Source organism: Hylobates moloch, unplaced genomic scaffold (genome assembly GCF_009828535.3).
Source record: "Hylobates moloch isolate HMO894 unplaced genomic scaffold, HMol_V3 SCAFFOLD_1, whole genome shotgun sequence".
In the NCBI taxonomy this organism is placed as follows: Eukaryota; Metazoa; Chordata; class Mammalia; order Primates; family Hylobatidae; genus Hylobates; species Hylobates moloch.
Window position 1 is genome coordinate 187,069,101 of NW_026652276.1, and position 27,426 is coordinate 187,096,526.

General features: G+C 40.9%; 1 protein-coding gene across 1 annotated transcript in view; it reads right to left on the bottom strand.

Annotated features, from left to right (window-relative positions):
- Positions 1 to 11,198, bottom strand: part of NAMPT (nicotinamide phosphoribosyltransferase) — a 35,745-nt gene extending 24,547 nt beyond the window's left edge. Inside the window, exons 1-3 of the mRNA XM_032761351.2 lie at positions 10,948 to 11,198; positions 3,143 to 3,299; positions 1,193 to 1,296 (exon numbers count right to left, since the gene is read on the bottom strand). Of these exons, the coding sequence (XP_032617242.1) occupies positions 1,193 to 1,296; positions 3,143 to 3,299; positions 10,948 to 11,004 (318 nt within the window). The 5' untranslated portion in view covers positions 11,005 to 11,198. The remainder of the gene's footprint in view (positions 1 to 1,192; positions 1,297 to 3,142; positions 3,300 to 10,947) is intronic.
- Positions 11,199 to 27,426: the final 16,228 nt, after the last annotated feature.

The following is a 27,426-nucleotide window of genomic DNA, read 5'->3' on the forward strand; positions in this document are numbered from 1 at the left end:
TGTATTTATCCTTACAACAAACCTCACAGAAGAGAAATGGAGCAAGTACAGGTGATAGCTCACAGATTCTACTGACCTTATTTAAGATACAGGAAAAGTGCAGCACAGAGTGCTTACCTGACTTTTTCAAGACCCATAAGTACCAAATAGTATAGCTCAGTATTGTCGTATAGGCATGAAAGTTAAAGTATTTCTAATTATTCCGTGTTTGACAGTCTGTTCAATGTAAGAAACTTTCGTTTGTGAGACTTAAAGTAACACTCAACATCAAGATATGCCAACAGATTCCATTCCCAACTGATCAATGTAATAAAAGGAAACCATCATGGGATATTCAACTCTTATAATTCTATTACCATGTCTTTAAGTGCCTTAATATTTAAGCAATGAATTCAAACATACTAGATATAAATATAATACAATCAAGACTAAAAATCAACTTTGTGGATCAGCAGCAAGCCATTCTCACTATTCAGTGAGAAACTTCCCAGAATTATGTGTAGTGATAGACTCACAGCATCTATTTTTAGTCAAGAAAACAGACCTACATTTTGAAATTGCCAAATAACCATGCCCTTTCTTACCTATAGTGTATTTTCAAGAATGAATTATCTTTCTCAAAAATGTTATTTAAGTTATAATTCATTTTTATTAATTACTTAGACTTGCTGTAGATTCTATATGCTAATGATTTAACATGGGGGATGCAGGGAGAGGGATAAAATGTCAACCTTAACTTTTCAAAAGGATGTCTGAAATAGCCATTATATTCAGATCACAAACAAAAAAGAACTGTAATGATACTCTAATCTCCTATTCAAATTCTGGCTGGGGATGGTGGCTCACACCTGTAATCCCAGCACTTTGGGAGGCCAAGGTGGGCAGATCACTTGAAGTCAGGAGTTTGAGACCAGCCTGGCCAACACAGTAAAACCCCATCTCTACTAAAAATACAAAAATTAGCCGGGCGTGGTGGTGCGTGCCTGTAGTCCCAGCTACTCAGGAGGCTAAGGCAGGAGAATAGCTTGAACCTAGGAAGCAGAGGTTGCAGTGAGCCAAGATTGTGCCACTGCACTCCAGCCTGGGTGACAGAGTGAGACTTTGTCTCAAAAAAAACAAAAATAAATTCCTTTGCAAGAAGTTTTGAACTAAAAGAAAAACCAAAACATCAAAACATGAAACGATCTTTTACCTCAAGAATGTAGTTCCATCCCTTTTCATTAAAGACATCATCTTGGAAATGTTCTTTGTAGACCTCTTTGGCTTCCTGGATTTTCTCTTTGGTTACTACTTTACCTAAAAGAATATACATGCCCTGTTTACATTTCTAAAGGTGCATTCTGTGAGTTGCTGAACTGTCATAGAATTAATATCTTTGGTTATTTCACCCATTCTATGGATTAAAAATATAACTAAGAGGTTAAATGACTCACCCAGAGTCAACAGCAGAGTCAGAAAAGGAATCTGTACTTTTAATAACTCAAACTGTAAATGCTTATTTATTGTAAAAGCAGATGTGTAATAGAAAAAATTATTACTTGCATAGCTTTTAAAATTACATTAATTTTTTTCTCTCGATTAATTTTGGTACTTTTCAACTTTGAGATGACTCAAAAGCTTCTTACATCCAAATGAATTTTCTCACTTCGTTCGTAAAGAACGTGGCATCTTTAGGGTTGATAAGCCAGTAATTTCCACAATTACTAAATGTCTGCCCCCCAAACAACACACTTTTAATTAACTTTTCTTATCCATAAACGAGGAGAAAAGTCGAGTACCCACTTATACGATGTTTGTGAGGACAAAATGAGTTAAGACATATGAACCACTTACAATAATGCTGGCCTAGAATAGGTAATCAATACATTTTAGTTATAATTAATAATGAATAATATTTTACAAAGTTCTTAAGTTGTATGACTAAATTAAAGTGTGCTATCAGTTGCTGGTAACTTAATACAAGGTAACTAGTAAACGCGTTTAAAATATCTTGGGGCCAGGCGTGGTGGCTTATGTCTGTAATCCCAGCATTTTGGGAGGCCAAGGCAGGCGGGTAGCTTGAGAGCTTAAAAGTTTGAGACCAGCCTGGCCAACATGGTGAAACCCTGTCACTACAAAAAATACAAAAAGTAGCCAGGCATGGTGGTGCGAGCCTGTGGTCCCCGTTACTTGAGAGGCTAAGCAGGGAGGATCGCTGGAGTCTGGGAGGCAGAGGTTGCAGTGAGCCAAGACTGCACTCCAGCATGGGTGACTGAGACCCTGTCTAAAAACAAAACAAAACAAAACAAAAAAACTTTGGTATCAACTTTGGTATTCTTGCCACTAATAATTACTTCTGATACCTAGTTAGGTTTTCAGTAGTGTAAGACTACCTGAACTGCCTGATCTTAAAAGAGTCAAGATTATAGAAGAGTTATTTGCCTAAAATTCAACTTACTGTTTTCAATTCTGAAATTGTTTAATTCAAAAGGTTAGAGATAAACGTTTCCAACATGTATAATGTGTTTGGGAACTGTTTTCCCCCTAGAAACACCATTACAAAAATGGATTAGAAATGGCCTTTCAAATAAGAAAGCACAGAAATTGGGAGATTTTTGTTTTAATATGCATTTACAACTAAGTCCAGAGACACAGGTAGTTTTTAAAAATAGGTCTTTAAGGTAAAACTGGCTAATATAAAAATATTCTGATTGCTACCATAATTCAAAAGGAGTTTCCAGTTCATTAACAAATCCTTTACTTTGAATTAATGACTAAAGTATAACAAACAAGATTAGCCTCCAAAAATTACTGACTTTTCTAAACTTATTTCAAAACTTTTAGTTCGGCCAGGAGCGGTGGCTCACACCTGTAATCACAGCACTTTGGGAGGCCGAGGAAGGTGGATCACCTGAGGTCGGGAGTTCAAGACCAGCCTTCACTAAAAAACAAAATTACCGGGTGTGGTGGTCATCCTTGTAATCCATACTCCGGAGGCAGAGGAAGAAAATTGCCTGAAACAAATCTCAGAACATCAAACACACACACCAAATTATATGATTTAATGCATCCAAATTAACAGATTTGTTAAAAATTCTAAAAGAACTCCTAAAGGAGTTAAGAGTAATAAGCAGTGTTTAAAATATACTAGGAAAAGTAATACCTTTTAAGTACTTATTAAGAATGTACTGCAACCCATAAAATACTGTTTCCTCATATTTCACCTTCCTTAATTTGGAGTTTTCTGTCTTCTTTTCACGGCATTCAAAGTAGGAATAAACTTTGCTTGTGTTGGGTGGATATTGTTTATAGTGAGTAACCTATGTAAAGAAATACACTTCTGTTAGAAAACACCGATGAGTAGACTATAAATCACAACAGAAAAGGCTTGAAGTTATTTCAAAACCACAGAAACTATACTTCTTGTTTGCTATTAATCAGTTACTTTTCCTGGCTATACCAAATAAAAAAATAAGTATCTAAGACATTTTCATAGTTCAGTACCTTAAAACCACAGGAGAGCGTTAAATTTTACATACAAGCACACTAAATCTACTACAAGGCCTCTAGGTTGGAAAAGTAAAGTATTTCATTTGGTTTTGGGGAACAGTCCTTCATCCAGGCAAAGAGAGAGAGAAGCAGCTGCCTAATGGGCACACACAACAGAAAACAATGAACTGAAAGACAGCAGAATTTGGTACTGCTAATATCTCAATGTGATACGTTCCAAAAATCAATGACTTATCATGACTACTTTACTTGTACAATGAGGTACTGAGGATGATCACTTTTAGCCTTCATAGTGACACTATGAAAACTTGGATGACAGCAACAGTGGTGGCAGCAAAATAAAAAAAAATCCTGTTTTGTAATCTCTCTTTGTCAAATCACCCACCTAACTGGAAAATAAATTCTTATACAATGAAACATCAAATCCTTATGAGTTTAAAATACGAAGAGGTCTTCCTTAGCACAAATTTCTTTTCCATGAACTTGGGTAAGAGCTACCATGTAAAAAATTTATCTGCTTTTAAGAAAGAAAAAAAGTGAGTGTTCATTATACTTTTAATATGGTTAAAACATGGAAATAAATTCAAACATTTTACCAATAAAAAATAAAGTGGAAGAAAAATGTGTATTTGCCCAATTTCAACAGTAGGAATAATACTGCCTTAAGGTTTAAGATACAGGGTGAATCATGGCAATGGTGGAATAAATCTTTGCAGACCATTTTTCATGAGTGATCACTGTGAACATAACATAAACCATTTTTCCTGTTTAGCTTTGATCTCAAGTTCAGGAAAGCCAATGCTGTCTTTCGGTACACAGTCTCAATCTCAGTAAAACTTGGCTCTATCCTCAAGAATCTTCATAGCTTAGTACAAGAATCCTAAGATGAATATATTTCCATTGGTGTTTCTGAATGAATGTGCTGTTTCCTTGCCAATGGTAGCATATTTGCAACTCTATAAAAACAGCCCCTAATGCAGCACACAGACAACCTTGGAGGTAAATCTTTATAGTAACAGGTGATCTGAGAGTTTAAGTCAAGCAGGAAACTTGGAGCTTTCTGTTTTCCTCAGGTACAACAGATAGCGATATACTAAAAGGTACAGGGAAGTCTCATCAAAAGCTAGAAGTATATGTCAGGGCTTATTAAGGTTAGAATCCAGAGACTGATCCCACTTTAATAAAATTTAAGAAGTAGCTAAGCTAGATAGCTAATATAGAATCTACAGCAATGAAATTTATGTCAATTCACTAAAATGCAAAAACAAAGATATTTATGAATGAGTCTGTAGTAATAAATATGACCACTACCTCAACTACTTATGAAACTGAAGAAAAAGACACCTCTACCTAAAAACACACCCAAGATGTATGTAAAAATGAAAATGTCCAGTTTACAATGTAAATAACTCCAACTTCTTTAGTGGGACTAAGCAGTGAGACAGAAGAAAAGCACGCACGATGAAGTAAAACTTGAAAAATGGTGTGGATCTTATAGCTCAAGTTTATAAGTCTGATTTATAGTTTTATTTCTCCATAGTTTGATCCTTACTGTTCAGATACTTAATGGTGCATTCTATATCAGATTTAAAATTACTAGAAGGCAAGTTATTTTCTTTTTCTGAGAAGACGAAGAGTCAAAAGCTAAATGGAAATGTCTCTAAGCTATTTAACTCCGTATCTTGGTCTAAAAGTATACTGAAAATTTTCTTTGTACAAATACAGCTCCAGTCTGGACAATAATTAAATATTTATAATTTTAAAGCTTCAGCTATGTTCTCTAATTACAGTACTTTAAAAACCTACCTTTACTTAGAATGCCTTCTCTGAAAGCAAATACCATTTAAAATACAAAACTGTCAAAGTATGAACTCTAAAAATCTTTGGAGAACCTTAAGAGTATCGTTTTAGAATATAGCTAACGAATCTAAGTTATCTAGGCAAACTTGCAGGTAATTAGCCAAGAAACAACATTTATTAACTATCTACTAACACCCAACAAGTTTATAGAAGAATACAGAGCATGTTTAGGTCTACTTATAGGGGCATATGTACATGCTGTTTAATGGGAAAATGTTTTTAAAGCAGAGCTTTTTAAGAAAATATTTCCAACAATATAGTCAAAAGGATTTATAATGATTCTAGTTTTGCTAGTTTACTGTCCTCTTCATTTTACTTTCTACTAAACAGGCCATTTTGAACCTTCACCAGAAAATGGGATGATATAGCATAAATTCAAATCAACTGTTATTTTATAAATACTTCATTCACAAATACATACTCTGTACCTACTTCAGACACTGAGGATGAGAAAGTAAATAGAACGACATGGTCTCTATTTTCATAGGGCTAATAAGGGCTGAAGGAGGAAGAAAAAAATACATAAACCAAGTAATTTCAGATCAAGATAGATGCTATGAAAATGTTAAGAGAATGATGGGCTAGAGGGGGCCAGGAAGACTTCTTTGAGAAGGTGACATGTGAGCAAGACCTGAATGACAAGGAGACAGGATATGCTTTGGCATAAGGGACAGAATAGAAGGCAGGCCAATGCGGTAGGTACTTAAAAGTATGGGGGCGGGGTGGGGACAGTAAGAACACAATAAGGTCAGAGGTAGGCAGAAATGCGATCATGTAAGGCTTACAGACTACCCCAAGGAGCCTGGATTTTATATCAAGTGCAATGAGAAGCCATTATGCTTTAAGCTGGGGTGAATATGACATGATTCACCTTTTAAAAGGATTAGCCTGGTGGTGGATAAGAATGGATTATAGGGTGACCAAAGAGTGCAGGAGGTAGGGGCTATTAGGTTAGATGGGAGAATTCGCCCAGTGTTTTTGGAGGTAAAGGGGAACTAGGCTGATAAATTGGATGTGGAAGATAATGAGGGGGATGCATTAATACCGCCCACATTTTTGGTTGAGCAACTGCATTAATAAGAGTGCCATTTATAGAGATGGGGAGGGCTATCAAATGGCAGGGAAATGAAGTGCTCAATGTTAAATGTTAAGTAACACTAACATAAAGTTTCACAGTATTCTAAAGTAAACACAGAAAGCTCTTAAATCATGTTAACTTTTTTAGCACTGACTTGACTTCTATTACTAAAGAAAATGGTTCTACAATAAATACAAAATTATTCAGTAGATGTAAACAAAACAAAATACCTAATGAGATCCCAGCAAACCCTACCAGTGAAAATGCTTCCTAAACTGGCATGGCCCTCCTGCTGCTAAAAGAACACCATCTGAACATCAATATATATGTGGTAAAGAACTGGCCGGGCACGGTGGCTCATGCCTGTAATCCCAGCACTTTGGGAGGCCAAGATGGGTGGATCACGAGGTCGGGGGATGGAGACCATCCTGGTTAACACGGTGAAACCCCATCTCTACTAAAAATACAAAAAACTAGCTGGGCGTGGTGGCACGCGCCTGTAGTCCCAGCTACTCAGGAGGCTGAGGCAGGAGAGTCGTTTGAACCTGGGAGGTGGAGGTTGCAGTGAGCTGAGATCGTGCCACTGCACTCCAGCCTGGGCGACAGAGCAAGACTCCATCTCAAAAAAAAACAAACAAACAAAAAAAAAACAAACAAAAAAAAACATAAGCACAAACAGAAAAATGTAGTTCTTTTAACATAACTATTCAGTTGTGTGATTAATTTACTTCATGAAAGGATAAACTTCTAAAAATTATTACATACTAGATAACAGTAACTGGTATTATTTTAATGCCTAGAACAAAAAGGGTCTAGCCCTAAGTCAAATGATGGACAGCTTTTTCCATTAAGGAGTACTGGCCAACCAACTGTATCAAAAAATTATATTCCCAAGGCTAAATATCCTTGTTCCAAGTATGACAGTGTTAAAAAAAACAGTACGAGATATGACACATATATTTCAGTTGAACAGAATCCTTCTGGGAAAAGAAAGCCTAGTTTTCCCTAGATGCTTCTCTAGATGTCCCACAGGGCTGATTTGATGTCTTAGGGTTGATTTGAAGATCTTTCCTCCCACAATGGGATCACATGACCAAATGCAAGGACTACTATCTTACTTTTTCAGTTATACTTTTAACTGCTAAAAAAATCACAAGTCAACATTTAAAATATAAGCTGTATATGTAAGATCACATGGGATAACATACCCAAGGTCACAGGGCAAGTTATGTTAGCTATATAATATCTAAGGGCAATCAGAAGAGGATACACTCTGCCCAACACTGGCTAAGACTTTCTGCTGCTTCAAAGCTCATGTGCTAGAAACAGCAAAAACCGTAACCGATTCTTCTTTTCAGTATTATTTAAGATTTCTTAAACCCTGGAAATCTGTCTGTTGCCCCCAAAAATAATTCACTGCCATTTCGCTTTGAAGCAATACTCACTCATAAATATGACTTAAGGATTTTGCGTTATATTATTTTGGGGAAGGAGAGAAATTGCAAAATTACCTATAATCATATTGCCTCTTCCTTTAAAACCTCTTGCATGGAGTTTCTAATGACTTGTATCTCTTTTGCCACACCTTTAAACCAGATTTCATTAAATCACAACGAGAATAGCAGCTCAATTATTAATGACCTAAATTAATCTCCCTATGAAGTATATTCATGATTTATATATTTTATTTATGTTGCTCAAGTTTTTCCTATAATTTATAACAAAACATAATGGAAAAATTGAAATATATGTACAATGTCACATATATCTTTATGAATGCATAGGCAGTCTCTGGGGTACAAGCTGCAACAGTACCCCACCCATAAGGCTCAGGTTGCGTCAGGAGCCACCGTGACAATACCGAAGCATCCGCTCAGAAGCCATGAAAGACAAGCAACAAAAATTTGTTACTTGGCCATTCGAGGAAGCAAAATTTTCTTTTTTTGAAAAAAAGCTGCCTTGAATTCCTAATCACCATATATAAATTACACAACTCTTTGAAACTTCTATAAAATCAACTTCTGTCCATCCTGGATTTCAAAATACTAATCTTTGTCTTCTTTTGTAATACCCAATAGGTCACCAATATTTATTACATGAATGGTTAAAACTATGCTGAATTCTAGATAACCAGCTTACAGATGACCCTTTGAGAAGCAACCTACACTGGACAGCACATTTCATAACTAATGGGTAATGCGGTTTAAACTGTGTCCTTACTTCTAACAAGAACCACGATGAAAACAGAGGAACCACATTCGTCTGTGTCCTTAATTCCTTACTATGTACAATAAAGTATGAGGTTACAGAAGTGAATGTATATACTTCAAATGCTCCTTTGGTCCAAATAGTTCTGGACTCTCTTGACAGGATACAAGACAAAACTCCCATTGTCATGTGTTTGGCTACCATACCATCTACTTGCAAAATCCTAGTGCTTTGGCAATCAATTATTCTTCCTTCAGTTTTAGAAAGAAGAAATCAACAATATTTTGCTCTCTTCATCAACACATCTGAAACTACTAGAGTTCCCAACTTTGGCCAATAGTTTGTAAGCACTGATAAGGATATGTAACATTCTTGTGTAATTTCTAAGTAAGTTTCATTACTTCTAACCTCAAGATTATCATTTTTGTCCTTTTTCCTAAGATAAAAAGACAAAAATGTAAAATAGGTTATAAGGACCCCTAAAATCATAAGGGAAATGAAACTTAAGACTTAAATGTGACTGTGGAATAACAATCTATTTTAGCATACTGCAGTAAGCCACTGGTATAAAACGTATCGACATGATTGAATCCTCTAGAGGTGACTTTTGGGGAAAAAAATGAAAAATCTAAGATGAAAATATTCTGAAATTTCGTATTATAAAGGAGATAAAATATACCGGCCTGACTTGAAAGTTGACAGAAGTAAACTTTATTAAATAGGTGCAAAGTCTAATAGTGCAATTAAGTATGGCTCACTAGATTAGAAACCTTTAAGGTAATTCACTATTCTAACTAAAAGCGCCCCAGAAAACTGATGTTAAAGTAATTTTACATTCCTTATGTATAATGGTTAGAGGAACTGCAAACTAAAGGAAGTTGCACTCCTGTTCTTAAAATTTAGACTAATCAACCTCTACATTTGGCTAACGTGTAAAAAAAAAAAACAATTATTTTAGATTTAGTTAAAAAAATTCCACAAAACTATGAATGAGGCTATTCTAAAATCACTATTCAAAATTTTGAAAACACTATGATTGAACCAAGAGAACACAAGAGGAGGTTTTAGGACCAAGTAAAGGACCATACTTAAGGTATTATCATGTATACTTGACAATATTATCAAGAATCATACTTGATAGTGTTCGGATTTTGCAATACTTTAAACTTGCATCTAAAAGACAACTTGATGGATCTTGGTTCGATTTCAATAACCTATCTAAATATCATAAACAGCATTTTAAGCTGATTGGAAAGAAACAGACAAAACTTGAGTAAAATGGAATTCTCTAAAATACTTTCTCGGAATATCGGAGGAGGGCTAAAAACAAAGGAAAAAAAGAATCAAAACAAAAACATGAGAGTACTATGTTTTACCACTGTATTCCAAACCGCTATGCTGCTCAAGTAAAATTTACCTCTTCTCTTTACTACTGCGTGCTTCATATCAACTGAATGTGGCAGCTACCCACGCCAAGTGCTCAATGGGCATGTGAACGCAATGTTGTGCCATTTCCCTCTCCACAAGTTCTCTAGGGTTAAAACTACAGTTCCTTTAAATCCTCGTGTTTCACTTTCCTTTTCACAGAAATCCTGTAATGACTCTAAAGCAGTTAAGAGCAGAGCGGCCTCTACACCCAAGGATAAGGAGCACGAGCAATCACTAGGTGCGAAGGAGTTTGAAACGGAGCCCGGCGGAGTGGGACAGGGGAATCCACTACGGCTACCGGGGCCAGGCGAGTGTCCTCCGCGCCGGAGCCGCAGACAGAGGACCGCGGTTGCTCCGGCGCCCGCGCCAGGACCTCTCCCACCTCGCCCTCCTGGAGACTTACCTGCCCAGCCAGGGGCGAGCGCGCCGGGCTGGCTCGACGGGGAAAGCCCCGCTCACTCTCCACTGCGGGCCCCCGGGGCCGTTACCTAACTGGCCCCAGCTCCAGGCCAAGAGGCCGCGTTTCAGGGAAGGGCATGCGCTCGCCGGCGACGCCCAAACCCCGAGCCCCGAGCACCGGAGCCCGGGAGTCCGCTGGGGCCCGCCTCAGCCCCCCGCCGCGCCCCCGCCTCCGCGCGCCCCCAGGCCCCGCCTCCACCGCCCAGCTCTCCATCCTCCTCCAGCCACCTCCTGCTCACTGCGGCGCCTCCTCACCTGCCCCAGCCGCCGCCGCCCGCGCCTCCCCCGGGCCTCCCTGCGCCGCGACCCTAGCCCTAGCCCTAGCCCTGGCCCTAGCCCCAGCCCCAGCCGCCCCCGCCCCCCAGCCGCGCGCTCGTCCCCAGCGCGCCCCGCTCCTCGTCATCTGCCCCCGCCCCGAGCTTTACCTTGTAAGAGTCGGTGGCCAGGAGGATGTTGAACTCGGCTTCTGCCGCAGGATTCATCTCGGGCCGGAGGGCAGGGGCCGCGCGCCGCGAGCTCCCCGGCGCGGCTGCGAGGAAGGAGAAAAATGGGCTTCACCGCGCTCCGTTGCTTAAGTCACTGCTCGGTCAGAGGAGGAGGAGGGGGAGAGGAGGGGGAAACGGCGAGAGGGGAGGGGTCAGGGGAGGGCGGGCCCGGGAGCCGTGACGCGGCGCGGGTGACGGCTGCGGCGGCTCGCGTGCTCGCAGTCTGGGAGCTCTGGCTGCCTCCCCACATCGGTTCCCCCGCCCTCACCCCGTCACCCTCGCGGGGCCGAGAAAGGGCGGGGCGCGGCCGCGCGTGCGCAATGCGCCGGAGGCGGGGCGGGGAGGAGGACGTGAGGCACGCGCTCTTCCTCCGAGACGCCAGCCCCGGGAAGCTGGAGGCAGCGGGGCCGCCCCGGCGCGTGACCTGGGCGCTCGCCTAAGTTGGAGTTCCCAGTCCAGGCGCGGGAGGGCGGGGCCTGGAGGGGGCGTTCCCAGCCTCGCCCCTCCCACGAGGAGCCGGTTCGCCCGCCCCGCCTGGGACCTTTAGTCCTACCCAGTCCTGGCCGGTTTTCTGGGTCCTCCTGAAGTCACGCCACCCGGCTGGGGGACGAGGAGCCTCCTACTACCCATCTCCCCGTCCACCATGCGCAGTTACTCACCTTTGTCTCCGGCCTGGATTAAGGATCCAGCCTTTCGCCTCCATCCCTCTTGTCCCTCCTGATCCACCAGACCCTGTCTTTAAGATCCCAGGAGCTGCGGTGAGGAGTGAGGCTGAGGGGCCCCTTTCATCTGACGCAGCGACTCCGCTTTCCCCCGGCGGCTCTGTCTATGGCTGAGCTCTTTGATCCTTTGAGGGATGGTTTGACTTTCCCCGAGCAAAGAGCCTGCGTTGAAAAGCGGGGGTGGAATTCAGTCCTCACAGATAATGAGGGGACAAGACCTAATTGAACCGAGTATTGCCGGGAAGGAAAAGGCAATGGGCCAAGCCTTTGACAGGGTGCGAAACTGACTTTTATCATCGTTATAATCTTTAAATCCTGGGAAACGAGTTGGCAACCCCAAAATAAGTGTAATGACGTCTGATGACTTCACCTAAATACAGACCATTCCAAGAAAGACTTGCGCAGTTCTCATGCATGGTTGCGTTTTTGCATAAAACTAAGATTCCGTTTGTCCGCATGTTTAATAGCTTAAAAATAAATTGAGGTTTTTATCGGATAAAAGTAGCCAGGAAAAGTGATACAGTGAAAACGATTACAAGATATTTATAGACTTGTCTTTCAAGTTATTAGAAGTCTCATTCTATCTGGGGGCAGTGATGGTGGTGGTGGTAGTGGAACTTGTGAATTGAGATTCATCTCGAAACTGGAGGCACGGCTGAGATTTCTAATAAAGACAACTTCAGTTCACGCTATGTCTTGAAGTCAGTACGTATTTTTGACAATCACCTCATCTACAGGTAGATACAATACAGGGCAAAGATCATGGAAGTGGAAGGTATCCCCAGGCACTCACCAATGTAGTAAATACTAATACACTTAGAATTATTTTCAGCAACGAGGTTTGAAACAAGAGGGCTTAATTTATTTATTGATCTTCCCTGTGTTTTACCGGGGAAAATTATTTGTAAACGCATTTAAACAAATTATTATTTTTATTTTGAGACGGAGTCTCGCTCTGTCGCCCAGGCTGGAGTGCAGTGGCCGGATCTCGGCTCACTGCAAGCTCCGCCTCCCGGATTCACGCCATCCTCCTGCCTCAGTCTCCCAAGTAGCTGGGACTACAGGCGCCCGCCACCACGCCCGGCTATTTTTTTGTATTTTTAGTAGAGATGGGGTTTCACTGTATTAGCCAGAGTGGTCTTGATCTCCTGACCTCGTGATCCTCCCGTCTTGGCCTCCCAAAGTGCTGGGATAACAGACGTGAGCCACTGCACCCGGCCTAAACAAATTATTTTTTAATATTTGATTTTGGGAGTTTTTTTATATTACTTAAAAGAGTGCAATTCAAAGAAGGAAAAAGGTCATTTTTGTCCTTAATTTGGTGTATTTTCCTTCATTTAAAATTTATATAACGTACTTTATAGTACAAATTCTTATTTGTTTAGCTTCCTGGAATTCATGTATCTATAAATGACCATTGTTCTATGCTGCTTTATGCAAAAAAGAAAGTAGGATTCTGATTATAATGTGGGCTTTGTTTATGGTAGTATTTTTTTAAGATGCAAAATTTGATCTTGCAGTCTTTGAGTTGAATTTGCAGTATTAAAATAAACAGGTCTTATATCTGTGCAAAGAAAAAATATTATTGTATTGACATTGCTTGTTAAATTAAGGAGTGAGGCCTGCACAAGTATTAGTAATGTAATCCTCACAGTAGTCTCCAGAGGAAAAAAATGACAGTGAAGTCATGTTACCAATAGGACAATCACCATTTGCCTGACATAGAAATAGGCACATTCTCTATGTAACTACATGCCTAAGCTGGAGCAATTCAGAATTAATCGAGGTTTAGAACTATGAAATTATCACTGGAAACAGAGCCAAGATTTCATTTTGAAACGGCCTCCCCTGAAAGACAGTTTAACAGCTAGCATTAAGGTTGGACGTGGTGGCTCACGCTTGTAATCCCAGCACTTTGGGAGGCTGAGGCGGGCTGTTGGCTTGAGCCCGGGATTTCGAGACCAGCCTGGGCAACATGGTGAAAACCTGTCTCTACAAAAAGTACAAAAATTAGCTGGACGTGGTGGCGTGTGCCTGTAGTCCCAGCTTCTCTGAAAGGAGGCTGAGGTGGGAGGATTGCCTGAGCCCGCAGAGGTTGTAGCATGTAGAGGACCTGAGAAACTGTTTTTCATAGGTCACAACAACATGACAAATAATAACACATAGACTCAAATGGGCCCCCTCACTTGATTCAAAGCCCTGGATTATTATACCATCCTACCAAATAGCGATCAGGCACTGCCAATTGGGCATGCAGCTCCTTGTCTGTCTCCCTCAGAGTGCTATGAAAGACCTAGGGCTCATATATTCGTTCAGGCAAAGTGAGCGTATCTGTGCCACTGCTGTTGCCACACACCCTTGCAGACAGCCTCGGCTGCACCTTTATATTTCAAAGTTGCCTCAGATACTCCAATCTGACCTGATTTGACCTCAGTAAAAAACACTGGTGAAGTAGATATGGAACTCACCTACCTGCAACCCCTGACAATGGTCTTATCCATCTCCCTTTATAATCTCCTCTCGACTCACCAATTAGCAACAATTGTCACAAAGACAAATGTAAAAAAGAGAGCTTTTAAAAATTAAACTTGGACTTTTTTTCTTATTCAAACTTCCAAGACCATTTGGGAACCTCCCAGAGTTTTAATTTCCTAGGGAAAGGCCTCATCCACAGAAAGACATGGTCTTCATAGATTCAATGATTTATCAGTGCTACACTCTGTAATGACTCAGTCGGCTAAGCCTGTACAATCACACAAAGAGAGGCACAGGAAACTATGGAGTCCTAGTCTAAATGTACAAAAATGATAGAGCAACTGTCATCCACACACAGTAAGAATGAGTGCACATAGACTGTCCACAGACATTTCATTGCAAAATGTAATTATACCCTTTCTATGGTGTCTTTGTGGTCTGACTGTGCTGCACTCTCCTAACCGGCAATGCTGAGTAGGTCATCTATCTGACGTGAAACTGTCTTCAAATCTCACACAGGACGTCTATCGCAATCTATGTTTGCTGCATGGCAAGTCTCGATTTTCCTGTCTCTATTAGTTGTGTTTTTGTTTTCCATTATATTCAAGCATACATTTTTATAATTCCAACCAAATTCAATGGGAAATAAAGATAAGCAAAAATAAAAGGTTTAAATTCACCTTTAAAAGTAAGGTAAATGTGCACATTATGATGCTACATGTGGGGATTCAGATGTCATCATTACTTACAAATTTTGCTAATGGCCCAAATTTAAGATTTGCTAGCCCAAATCAATGACTGAGACAATAAGACCGTTCGAAGTATATAGGAATGTCAAGAGCTTTGAAATCAGCGTTTTCCTAAGTGAGGTCTGCTTATCATTGACGTACATGAAATAACTATCAATGGTACTAAGATACATGTTTTTATCTTTAATAATTATGTATTTATCTTAAATGAGTTTTGTTTTGTTTTTTGAGAAGAGTCTCGCTCTGTCACCCAGGCTGGAGTGCTGTGGTGTGATCTCGGCTCACTGCAACCTCTACTTCTCAGGTTCAAGTGATTCTCGTGCCTCAGGCTCTTGAGTAGCTGAGATTACAGGCACGTACCACTATGCTTGGCTAACTTTTATATTTTTAGTAGAGAAGGGGTTTCACCATGTTGGCCAGGCTGGTCTTGAACTCTTGACCTCAAGGGATCCACCCACCTTGGCCTCCCAAAATGCTGGGATTACAGGCATGAGCCACTGCCTCTGGCCTCTAATGAGTATTTTAAAATGTAACCAGCACATAAAACCTGGTTTTTTGTGGGAGGGGTATTATTACTTAGGATGAAGCTGAAGGTGGTGGGCACTCAGACTGGTGAACTTTACTATTTCTTTTCCTTACCTTTCCCTAACCTATATGCTGTTTTCACATCCTCCATATAAGACTGGTTTTCTTGAGGAAGCTGAACATGAAAGGCTATATGTCTGATTCCATTTATTTGAAGTTCTGGAAAGGGCAAAGCTATAATGAAAGAGAGCAGATCAGTGGTTGTCAGAGACTGGGATTATGAGAAGCAGAATGACTGCAAACAGGTCTGAGGAAACTTTTTGGGGTGACGAGAATGATATATGTGGTTATACGACTGTATACATTTGTCAAAATTCACTGAATTCTAAGCTTAAAATTGGTGAATAGCATATAAATTAGATCTTAATAAAACTGAACTAAAAAAGACTGATTTTCTTGTAATCATTTTAAGTATTTTCCCCTCTTCTCCCATTTTGTTTCCTCTGTTGCCATTCTCACCTTGTGTTGTTACCACGTTGCTTTACGTGATAGGGGATGAGCACCATTTCTGCCCTCCTCCAAGGAAGGATAGTTCTTGAAGTTGCTGAATGTTTTCAGATGCCAAAAGGAGTCTGAAAAATCCTGCTATTGAGTAGGAGGCAGAAAAGGGAACAATCTCAATATGACTCAATTCAAGAGGAATGTATGAACACCTAGTATACAGACAGTACCATACAAAGAAGCACTGGAGGACTTTAAAAAGAAATGTTATCTTTTCCTCAGCTCTTTTTTCTAAGCAAGTGTGAAATGACTGGGGTCTGGAGTGGGGAGGGGGAGACACAACAGTATAGGTAGTTAATTCATTATTCCCAGGAAACTCAGCATTTGAGTCAATTAATATAAAGCTGCACATAGACATAACCCTTGACTAGAGGGACAGTGTCTCAGGAACAATTAAGACCTGAATAATCATAAACCAGTCCCCACCCAGCTTCCACACCATGGACTCTTCTAGATCAAGGACTGCCCCACCTGTGAAACCTTGAACTGCAGCAATGCATTTCTTGATCAGTTCATCCTGCCTTTCTAGGTCACTCACTCCCCTCCCAATACACCTAACTTTAGCTCCCAAGACCTTTGTCTCTTGCTCAGCATTTGCCCACATGACTTTCCTTCCTTTCTTATTACCTAGCCAGACCCTATTCCTTCTTATTGTCAACATCATTTCTGGCTCCTGTGTCTCCTAGCCCTCCGGTCCCCCAGATCCTTACCTTTTTTGCTCTTAGAGTATCCAGGAGACTGAGCACTGACAGGGAACATAGCCATGAGGTTGCCAACCATAGTGACACATGTAATGCTGATAGGCAATCCATTTATTTCCCCCATTCAGCTTTCCTTCTCTTTTGGTTTAGTGGTGATTTGAAATATTTACCTCTCCTCAAGCTCCTTACCTTCAAACAACTTTCTCTTGGCAGATGATGTAGTCCCCTATGCCAGTAAGAAAAACCAAGGCTATCAGGTGGAAATTCTCTAAACTGTAATATCTACAAGACCAAAGGTCGGTCTTATTTAGAGGTCTATGAGAAAAGTGTAGCACCAGGCGCAAAGTAGGGGCTTACCCAATATTTATTGAGTGAATGAAGGAGCAACTTTTTCACTGGCAAAAGCAGAATGGCCCAGTAGTAGATTATACTGTTTGCCCACAGTCAAAGCCCCTGTCTACTAGGTTGTTCTCCATATTCACAGCCCCTCTCTGTGTCCCTGTTCTTGTGAACTCAGACGTGATCGTGGGAGTTGCTCCAGCCATGAAATGTGTACCGAGATGGTGTGTTTCCCTTCCCAGCAGCAGCTCTAAGAGCTTGTGCATGGTTTGGCATTCTCTCTTTTCCTTCTGCCACCAAGACTGCAGTATTCCAGATAGGAGCTGATCCTCTCACTTAAATCCTGAAATGTGGACAACATGGAATCAAGTCAGAGCCAACTGGTTCTGGACATGGGTATAAGGGAGAAATAAATCTTTTCTGTTGTAAGCCACAGAGATTGTGGGATTGTTGCCACAGTATGACCTGGTTAACCTTGACAGGTACAGGGCTCCACACATACTGTTTTCTTTCTTCTCCTGGCTCAGGAAGCGAAGTGTTCCTCCCTTTGCCGTAGGTTAATCTCCCCAACCCCCACCAGTCTCATTGGGTCCCTTCCCTCAGTTGTCACTTCTCTCCTCTGAACTTTCAAGCACTCCCTTTCTGTTGACTTCTCCTTAGCACATAGGCATATTTGAATATCTCCCATCTTAACAAAACCAAATGAATAATCAAACTCTTCTTAGACACTACTTCCTTTTCCAGTTATCCCAACTTCTCTCTACTTTTCCAAAAAAGAGGTTTCCACCTCCCATCTGTACTTTCTTTTCTTACCTATTCCGGTCTATGTGGCTGTGGCACTGACAATTTGGCCATACAAGTGAGACACCCAGGTGAGAGGGGGTCCCTGGAGAAACTCCAACCAGCCTGCCCACTGAGGGGGAGCCTTGAGAAGTTTGCACCCTTTGCAGTGGGGAGAAGCCTGGCCCCTCCTCTTCTTGAGTAGAACCTGTGATTCAAACAGCCAGGTGGGAAGCACTCTAGCAGGGATTCTGGCCTTGCGAGAGTGTACCTGTTTCCCCCTTTTCTTCCTTTTCACCCAATAAAACCCTGTCTTACTCACCATTCAAATTGTCTAAGAGCCTGAATTTTCATGGCCGTGGGACAAAGAACGCCATCTTTAGCTGAACTAAGGAAAAGTCCTGCAACACAAGCTGGCAGACCCAATGGTTATATTTTGCAGATATTGGCTAGTAACACCAGGAAAAAATAATAATTTGTTGTATGTGCTTCTTCTAACTGTTATTCCTTGTTTTTTTCCTCTGAAACCAGGGCAAGAGAGCATTTTCTCCAAAGGAAACCTGAACTCACTCTTACTTCACAGTAGTATAGCATGGAGCTTGGCTGTAGGTTCCAGAAGAAATCACTGTTACCTACCTCAAAATTTACACACACAACATGGAGTCCTAGGCCTAGGCTATGCACCTCTTTCTTTTCTGATGGTGAGTTTCCTATTCATCTATAACATCTGTTAATCAGAGGCTAGGGAACATTGCGTATCCCATATTTGTCTGGGGTGTTAATCATATTATACTGTCCTGGGGCCACGTATCAGTCCCAAAATACTTTTCTCTACTATTCATGGAATGTCAGGGGGCTCCTCATGCAAAGAAGAATGCCTGTGGCCTGCTCTGAAATTCAGAATTTTGGAGTTAGACACATGGACTGGATTCTCCACAGATATGTTACACTATAAGTTGCATGTAAGGAAATTGATCTGCTCTTCAAATTTATTTAAACTCAGTAAGAATGAACATGGCACTATCCTAAAAACTGACAGCATGTCTGTGCATACTGTTTAATTAAAATAACCCAACATAATTAAAGCCCCTGGCTCTTGCCAAGGGTTTTTAAATGTTCTGTTCTGCTGAACTGCACCTATGATGCTATAGACACATAGTCATCATTCTAGATTTTCTTTTGTCTCCCCAGGTCATACCAACTTTGTGGAATAATCAACAATTTGTGAAACAAACACAATGGTTTAGGACGTAAAGTCCTCTCTTTCCCTTCCAAATTATCCCAGCCCCTCTGATACGGTTTGGATTTGTGTCTCTGCCCAAATTTCATATTGAATTATAATCCCCAGTGTTGGAGGAAGGGCCTAGTGGGAGGTGATTGGATCATGGGGGCGGATTTTCCCCTTGCTGTTCTCGTGATAGCGAGTGACTTCTCACAAGATCTGGTTGTTTAAAAGCTTGCAGCACCTCCTCTCTTCTCTCTCCCTCCTGCTCCAGCCACATAAGACCTGCCTACTTCCCCTTTGACTTCTGCCGTGATGCTAAGTCTCCTGAGGCCTCCACAGCTATGCTTCCTGTACAACCTGCAGAACCATGAGCCAATTAAACCTTTTATTTATAAATCATCAGTCTCAGGTAGTTCTTTATAGCAGTGTGAGAATGGAATAATACACCCTCCCTTCTCACTGTCTCAAAGACAGGAGTTCCCAGTCCCTGAGCCGTGGATTGGCACCCGTCAGTGGCCTGTTAGGGATCCTGTGGTGGGTGCACAGCAGGAGGTGAGCAGTGGGCAAGCAAGCACTACTGCCTGAGCTCCGCCTCCTGTCAGATCAACTGCATTAGATTCATTTAGGAGCATGACCTCTATTGTGAACTGTGCATGCAAGGGTTCTAGGATGCATGCTTCTTATGAGAATCTAATGCCTGATGATCTGAGGTAGAACAGTTTCATCCTGAAACCATCCAACCCTCCACCCCCACCCCACCCTGCCCACTGTGGAAAAATTGCCTTCCACAAAACCAGTCCCTCATGCCAAAAAGGTTGGGGGCTGCTTCTCTGAGACTCATTTCAATGCATTGATTGCTTTTGGATTTTGGCGTCATTCTCATTGCTCTTTATTCTGATGCAGGGTGGCCTCTTCTAGCCTGACTGCCATCCTTCTGCAGCCACATTTCCTACAGCTGTGCTCATGTGGTAGTTTCATGCTTTGTAAATTGTACTGCTGAATAAGCCTCTTAGTCCATCAGTGATTGTCACTCTTAAACACATTTCAAAAGTATTCTGGCTTTCATGGTTCTCTCGCCTCAGATACCCTTAGGACAACTTTTCAAGAGTTTACCCAGAGGATATTTGAATGGTACCATCCTGCTTTAATAAAAACGTCCCTCCTCACTTTTCTGTTAGGATGCTTTTGGTTGTGACACAATAACACATTAAAGGTGGCTTAAGGAATAGAGATTTAATTTCCTCCACAACAGGAAGTCTTGAGGTAGGCTTTCCTAGGGTTGGGTCAGTAACTCAAAAATATCAGGATTCTTGCTCTTTCCTATTCTTTTCCTTCTGTTATCCTCAGTGTATTGAAGATTTGTCTGTGTGTGGTCACAAGATGCCTACCATAGCTCTAAGCATCATGGCCTCACACAAAAACACAGAAGCAAGAAGGGAAAGTGGTGTTTTGTTTTGTGTACGTCTCTCTTTTTATTAGGTGTGAAAACCTTTCCCAGAAGCCTCTAGCATATTTCCCTTGGGCCCTTCTGGCCAATATTGGATATGCACCCATGCTGTATCTGCAAGGGAGGCTGAACAGGGAGAAAGCTGGCATATTTAGTTTCCACAATGGGAGGAAAGCTCTGCCAGCAAGGAAGAAGGGAGTTAGGAATGGCCATTGTGTGAGCAACATGAGTGATCACTGCATCACTGCCAACTAGGATCCCAGGTGCCTTGGGTGTCTCCTGCCTCAGAGTGAATTCTATGTCTAAATAAAGGAACCTGCCCCTACACTTGGCCTCCCACGTCTCCTTTGTTAGGAAGTAATAATTTCACCTTTCCAGACAGTTCCACCATTCCCAAAGACCTCTTAATAATTTCTTCCCACAGCCCAAGGCAGTCTTAATGCAAATAGAACTCTTAGTGACTTTCCTGGTCCTCCAGAATCAACCTGAGCAGGATATATAGATGAATATCTACTTCCTCATTCTTCTGTCCTCCCATCCCCCCCACCCAATTTTTGCTAATTTAAAGCAACAGAAGGCCATGTTTACTCCTTATGCAGGCTCAGAAAAAATGTGTATGGGCTAGCAAAAATGTTTGTACTTTTTTCCAGGGTGATCATTAATATCTCTGAGGAGTAATGACAAAGACGACTTACTCTCACATACACTTACTGACCTAATCTCGTTTCTTTATAACCTTAAATCACGTGCTCATTATATCATTATACAGAATCTAACATAGTATCAGCTCTCATGTTGTCAGTAACTGTTGTTAGGTACAATCTAAATCCTTTTTAACATATCGTGCCTAGATTTTAAAAACTTAATGTTGGTGAAACCCTGTCTCTACTAAAAATACCAAAAAAAGTTAGCTGGGCGTGGTGGCATGTGCCTGTAATTCCAGCTACTTGGGAGGCTGAGGCAGGAGAATCACTTGAACCTGGGAGGCAGAGGTTGCAGTGAGCCGAGATTGCACCACTGCACTCCAGCCTGGTGACAGAGCGAGACTCTGTCTCAAAAAACAAACAAACAAAAAAACTTAATGTGAGCTCTTTTTGTCATTACTACCATCTGAAAGCATTTATTAGGCATCTAATTCCATGTGGTACTATCCTGGCTGGTATATAAAACAAAGCAATGCAACAAATATTGCCTAGGAGTTTAATCTCAAATGTATACAGAGTAATTAATAGACTTAAAAATTCATAATTATCAGCTGACAAAGAGGGAGGGCAAGCTCAGGCTGATCTCAAAGTGGTGGCACATCTCAGAAAGCCTTTATGCAATTTCATTAATATCTCTTGAGTACTTACTATGCTCAAGACCCTGTTGGGCCTACAGGGATTGATGTGATAAAAATCTCTGCCTTCTAGGGGCAAATAATCTTACAGGGAAACATATATTACCCAATAATAAGTTTTCCTCCTTCTAAAGGAGTTTCTGTCCCCTCAGGTATACTTTAACCTTGCTCTGCTGAAATCTTACCATGAACCATTGCTCACTTTGTCACTTTTAGCAGCCTATGATGCACAGGCTGTATTTTCCTTTGAGGTCATGATGCTATGTTTGCAAGGGCCTTCTGGCAGGGAAAGATGGGACAGGCTTTGCTTCTTTTAAGGCCATGTCCCTCCTTAGATGGCATTCCGCCTCATAAATTATGGATTAAGATGCAGTTATACTTAGTTGGCTGTCACAAAACCCAAAAACACAGTGGCTTCAATAACATTTAATATACTTTGAGAACAAGCAGTGCAAGAATGGCATAATGGTTCAGGAATCTATGCTGTGTCTTCTTCCTGTGCCATTCTGAACTCCAGGCCTTCATGCTGTGGTCTAAGTTGGCTGCTCCAAACTTTGCATGAATATGGCTGCTGTGTGCAGCATAGAATATAGCAGGTAAGGGAGGAAGCATGGAAATGATCAAGTCATCATTGTAGCCTATGGGAGAGAGGATGGTGGCTTAGACTAAGATGGTAGATGTGGAAAGAGAAAGAAATGGGCAGATCTGAGATATTTGGAAGCAGCATCAACTGGATTTGTTGAGACATAAGATGTGTGTGGGACTGTGAGGGGAGATTCATGAGGGTTGTGCAGAGGGAAGAATGCAATCAATGATGACTTTTAGGTTCTGGCTTTAACTACTGGGTGATTCCATTAAACGAGTTGTGGAAAAGGAGAGATTTAGGGGATCAAATCAAGTGTTCAGTGTAGGCATTTTAAGCTTGAGATTCCTATCAGACAATATGAGAATACCTGCTTGCCTACTGAGTTTTTGACTATTATCTGGATTTCTCCTTCTTATGTCCTAATGCCTAAATGGGTGCTCAATCCCAAAGGCTTCCATAATTAGGAATAAATCTGTGCCCCTATCCATTCCTCAGTTTTGTTGCTGGAATTTCCTGGCTATATGTTTTCAGACCAGAGTTTGTAGCTCTCAATTTCCCCAGCTCCATTCTGCATGGTGCTGGGTTCCCATTTCCCTCTTTCTTCTTGAGCTTGTGTTTCTGCAGTCGTATGATGCCTTGGGACCAAGTCAACATAAGTCAAGCTTTTGGGAATAGACTAATGATTTTTTCAAATGAAAGATCTTGGAAATTTTCGTCTTGTATAATTTTCTTTTTTTTTTGGTATTGTCCATTCATTGGGTATAGGCAAATTAAATAAATACATTTTTAGAAAATGGCCAAACAGTAAATAAGTGTTAATAAGTTGGGTATTTATTATTGATAATTTCCTATTTTCACAATAAATATCTATTGCAAATGAAGGCAGAAGCAAAAGAGAAGCTACTGTGTTCTTTATATAAAAAATATATTAAGGGCATCTTCATGGCCTTAGAGCATGCAGATGTAGTTCTACCAGGTTGCTCAAAGCTCATCAAGTCTGAGAAATGCTAACTAAACTGGCAAGCAACTGATTGGTCTTTTTGAGTGAAAATTTAAGAAATTGTAATGTGGGCCGGGCACAGTGGCTCATGCCTGTAATCCCAGCACTTTGGGAGGCCGAGGCGAGCGGATCATAAGGTCAGGAGATCGAGACCATCCTGGCCAACATGGTGAAACCCCATCTCTACTAAAATACAAAAAATTAGCCAGGCATGGTGGTGCATGCCTGTAATCCAGCTACTCGGGAGGCTGAGGCAGGGGAATCGCTTGAACCCGGGAGGTGGAGATTGCAGTGAGCCGAGATCATGCCATTGCACTCCAGCTGAGTGACAAGAGTGAAACTCCATCTCCAAAAAAAAAAAAGGAAATTGTAATGTAAAATAAACCTGACTTGACAATGAGATCCTGTTATCTGTACTGACGGTATCCTCTGAAAACCAGTTTACATATCAATAATCTGCTTGATAGGTGCAGAATAAGTTGTAATATAGAGTGTTAAATGTCCTCAAAAGATATGTTCATTAACCCTTGTAAGTGTGGGAAACTAGCTGTCTTTATTTCAGGGATATTTCTGTCAAGGTTAGCACTGTTGAGCAGTGGTTTGTAGTTTTCTTTGAAGAGGTCCTTCACATCCCTTGTAAGTTGTATTCTTAGGTATTTTATTCTCTTTGTAGCAAGTTTGAATAGGAGTTCAGTATGATTTGGCTCTCTGTTTGTTTATTATTGGTGTATAGGAATGCCTGTGATTTTGCACATTGATTTTGTATCCTGAGACTTTGCTGAAGTTGCTTATCACCTTAAAGAGATTTTGGGCTGAGACGATGGGGTTTTCTAAATATAAAATCAAGTCATCTGCAAACAGAGACAATTTGACTTCCTCTCTTCCTATTTGAATACACTTTATTTCTTTCTCTTGCCTGATTGCCCTGGCCAGAACTTCCAATACTATATTGAATAGGAGTGATGAGAGAAGGCATCCTTGCCTTGTGCTGGTTTTCAAAGGGAATGCTTCCAGTGTTTGCCCATTTAGTATGATATTGGCTTTGGGTTTGTCCTAAATAGCTCTTATTATTTTGAGATACATTCCATTGATACCCAGTTTATTGAGAGTTTTTAGCATGAAGGGCTGTTGAATTTTGTTGAATGCCTTTTCTGCATCTATTGAGATAATCAAGTGGTTTTTGTCATTGGTGTTGTTTATGTGATGGATTACATTTATTGATTTGTGTATGTTGAACCAGCCTTGCATCCCAGGGATGAAGCCGATTTGATTGTGGTGGATAAGGTTTTTGACGTGCTGCTGGATTCGGTTTGCCAGTATTTTATTGAGGATTTTCGCATCTATGTTCCAGGGATATTGGCCTGAAATTTTCTGTTTTTGTGTGTGTTTCTCTGCCAGGTTTTGGTATCAGGATGATGCTGCCCTCATAAAATGAGTTAGGGAGGATTCCCTCTTTTTCTATTGTTTGGGATAGTGTCAGAAGGAATGATACCAGCTCCTCTTCGTACCTTTGGTAGAATTCAGCTGTGATCCCGTCTGGTCCTGGGTTTTGTTTGGTTGGTAGGCTATTAATTACTGCCTCAATTTCAGAACTTGTTATTGGTCTATTCAGGGATTTGAATTCTTCCTTGTTTAGACTTGGGAGGGTATATGTGTCCAGGAATTTATCCATTTTTTCTAGATTTTGTAGTTTATTTGTGTAGAGGTGTTTATAGTATTCTCTGATGGTAGTTTGTATTTTTGTGGGATCAGTGGTGATATCCTCTTTATCATTTTTTATTGTGTCTATTTGATTCTTCTCTCTTTTCTTATTAGTCTGGATAGCAGTCTATTTTGTTAATCTTTTCAAAAACCAAGTCCTAGATTCATTGATATTTTGAAGGGTATTTTATGTTTCTATCTATCTCCCTCAGTTCTGCTCTGATCTTGTTTATTTCTTGTCTTCCTCTAGGTTTTGAATTTGTTTGCTCTTGCTTCCTTAGTTCTTTTAATTGTGATGTTAGGGTGTTGATTTTAGATCTTTCCTGCTGTCTCCTGTGGGCATTTAGTGCTATAAATTTCCCTCTAAACACTGCTTTAGCTGTGTCTCAGAGATTCTGGTACATTGTGTCTTTATTCTCATTGGTTTCAAAGAACTTATTTATTTCTGCCTTAATTTTGTTATTTCCCCCGTAGTCATTCAGGAGCAGGTTGTTCAGTTTGCATGTAGTGGTGAGGTTTTGAGTGAGTTTCTTAATCCTGAGTTCTAATTTGGTAGCACTGTGGCCTGAGAGACTGTTTGTTATGATTTCTGTCCTTTTGTATTTGTTGAGGAGTGTTTTACTTCTAATTATAAGGTCAATTTTAGAGTAAGTGCAACGTGGTGTTGAGAAGAATGTATATTCTGTTGATTTGGGGTGGAGAGTTCTGTAGATGTCTATTAGGTCTGCTTGGTCCAGAGCTGAGTTCAAGTCCTGGATATTCTTGTTAATTTTCTGTCTTGTTGATCTGTCTAATATTGACAGTGGGATATTAATGTCTCCCACTATTATTGTCAGGGACTCTAGGTATCTTTGTAGGTCTTTAAGAACTTGCATTACTGGCTGGGCATGGTGGCTTACACCTGTAATCCCAGCACATTCGGAGGCCAAGGTGGGAGGATCACCTGAGGTTGGGAGTTCAAGACCAGCCTGACCAACATGGAGAAATCCCATCTCTAGTAAAAATACAAAATTAGCCAGGTGTGGTGGCACGAATGCCTGTAATCGCAGCTACACGGGAGGCCGAGGCAGGAGAATCGCTTGAACCCAGGACAGGGAGGTTGTGGTCAACGGAGATCAAGCCATTGCACTCCAGCCTGGGCAACAAGAGCAAAACTCTGTATCAAAAAAAAAAAAAAAAAAAGAACTTGCATTATGAATCTGGGTGCTCCTGTATTGAGTGCATATATTTTTAGGATAGTTAGCTCTTCTTGTTGCATTGATCCCTTTACCATTATGTAATGTCCTTCTTTGTCTTTTTTGATCTTTGTTGGCTTAAAGTCTGTTTTATCAGAGACTAGGATTGCAACCCCTGCTTTTCTTTGCTTTCCATTTGCTTGGTAAATATTCCTCCATCTCTTTATTTTGAGCCTATGTATGTCTTTGCATGTGAGATGGGTCTCCTGAATACAGCACACTCATGGGTCTTGACTCTATCCAATTTGCCAGTCTTTGTCTTTTAATTGGGGCATTTAGCCCATTTACATTTAAGGTTAATATTGTTATGTGTGATTTTGATCCTGTCATTAGGATGTTAGCTGGTTATTTTGCCCATTAATTGATGCAGTTTCTTCATAGTGTTGATGGTCTTTACAATTTGGTATGTTTTTGCAGTGGCTGGTACTGGTTTTTTCTTTCCATAGTTAGTACTTCCTTCAGGAGCTCTTGTAAGGCCAGCCTGGTGGTGCCAAAATGTGTCAGCATTTGTATGTCTGTAAAGGATTTTATTTCTCCTTCACTTATGATGCTTAGTTTGGCTGGATATGAAGTTCTGGGTTGAAAATTCTTTTCTTTAAGAAAGTTGAATATTGGCCCCCACTCTCTTCTGGCTTGTGTGGTTTCTGCAGGGAGATCCGCTGTTAGTCTGAGGGGCTTCCCTTGGTGGGTAACCCGACCTTTCTCTCTGGCTGCCCTTAACCCTTTTTCCTTTATTTCAACCTTGGTGAATCTGACACTTATGTGTCTTGGGGTTGCTTTTCTTGAGGAGTATCTTAGTGGTATTCTCTGTATTTCCTGAATTTGAATGTTGGCCTGTCTTGCTAGGTTGCGGAAGTTCTCCTGGATAATTTCCTGAAAAGTGTGTTCCAACTTGGTTCCATTCTCCCTGTCACTTTCAGGCTACGAATCAAATGTAGGTTTGGTCTTTTCACATAGTCCCATATTTCTTGAAGGCTTTGTTCATTCTTTTTCATTCTTTTTTCTCTAATCTTGTTTTCACGCTTTATTTCATT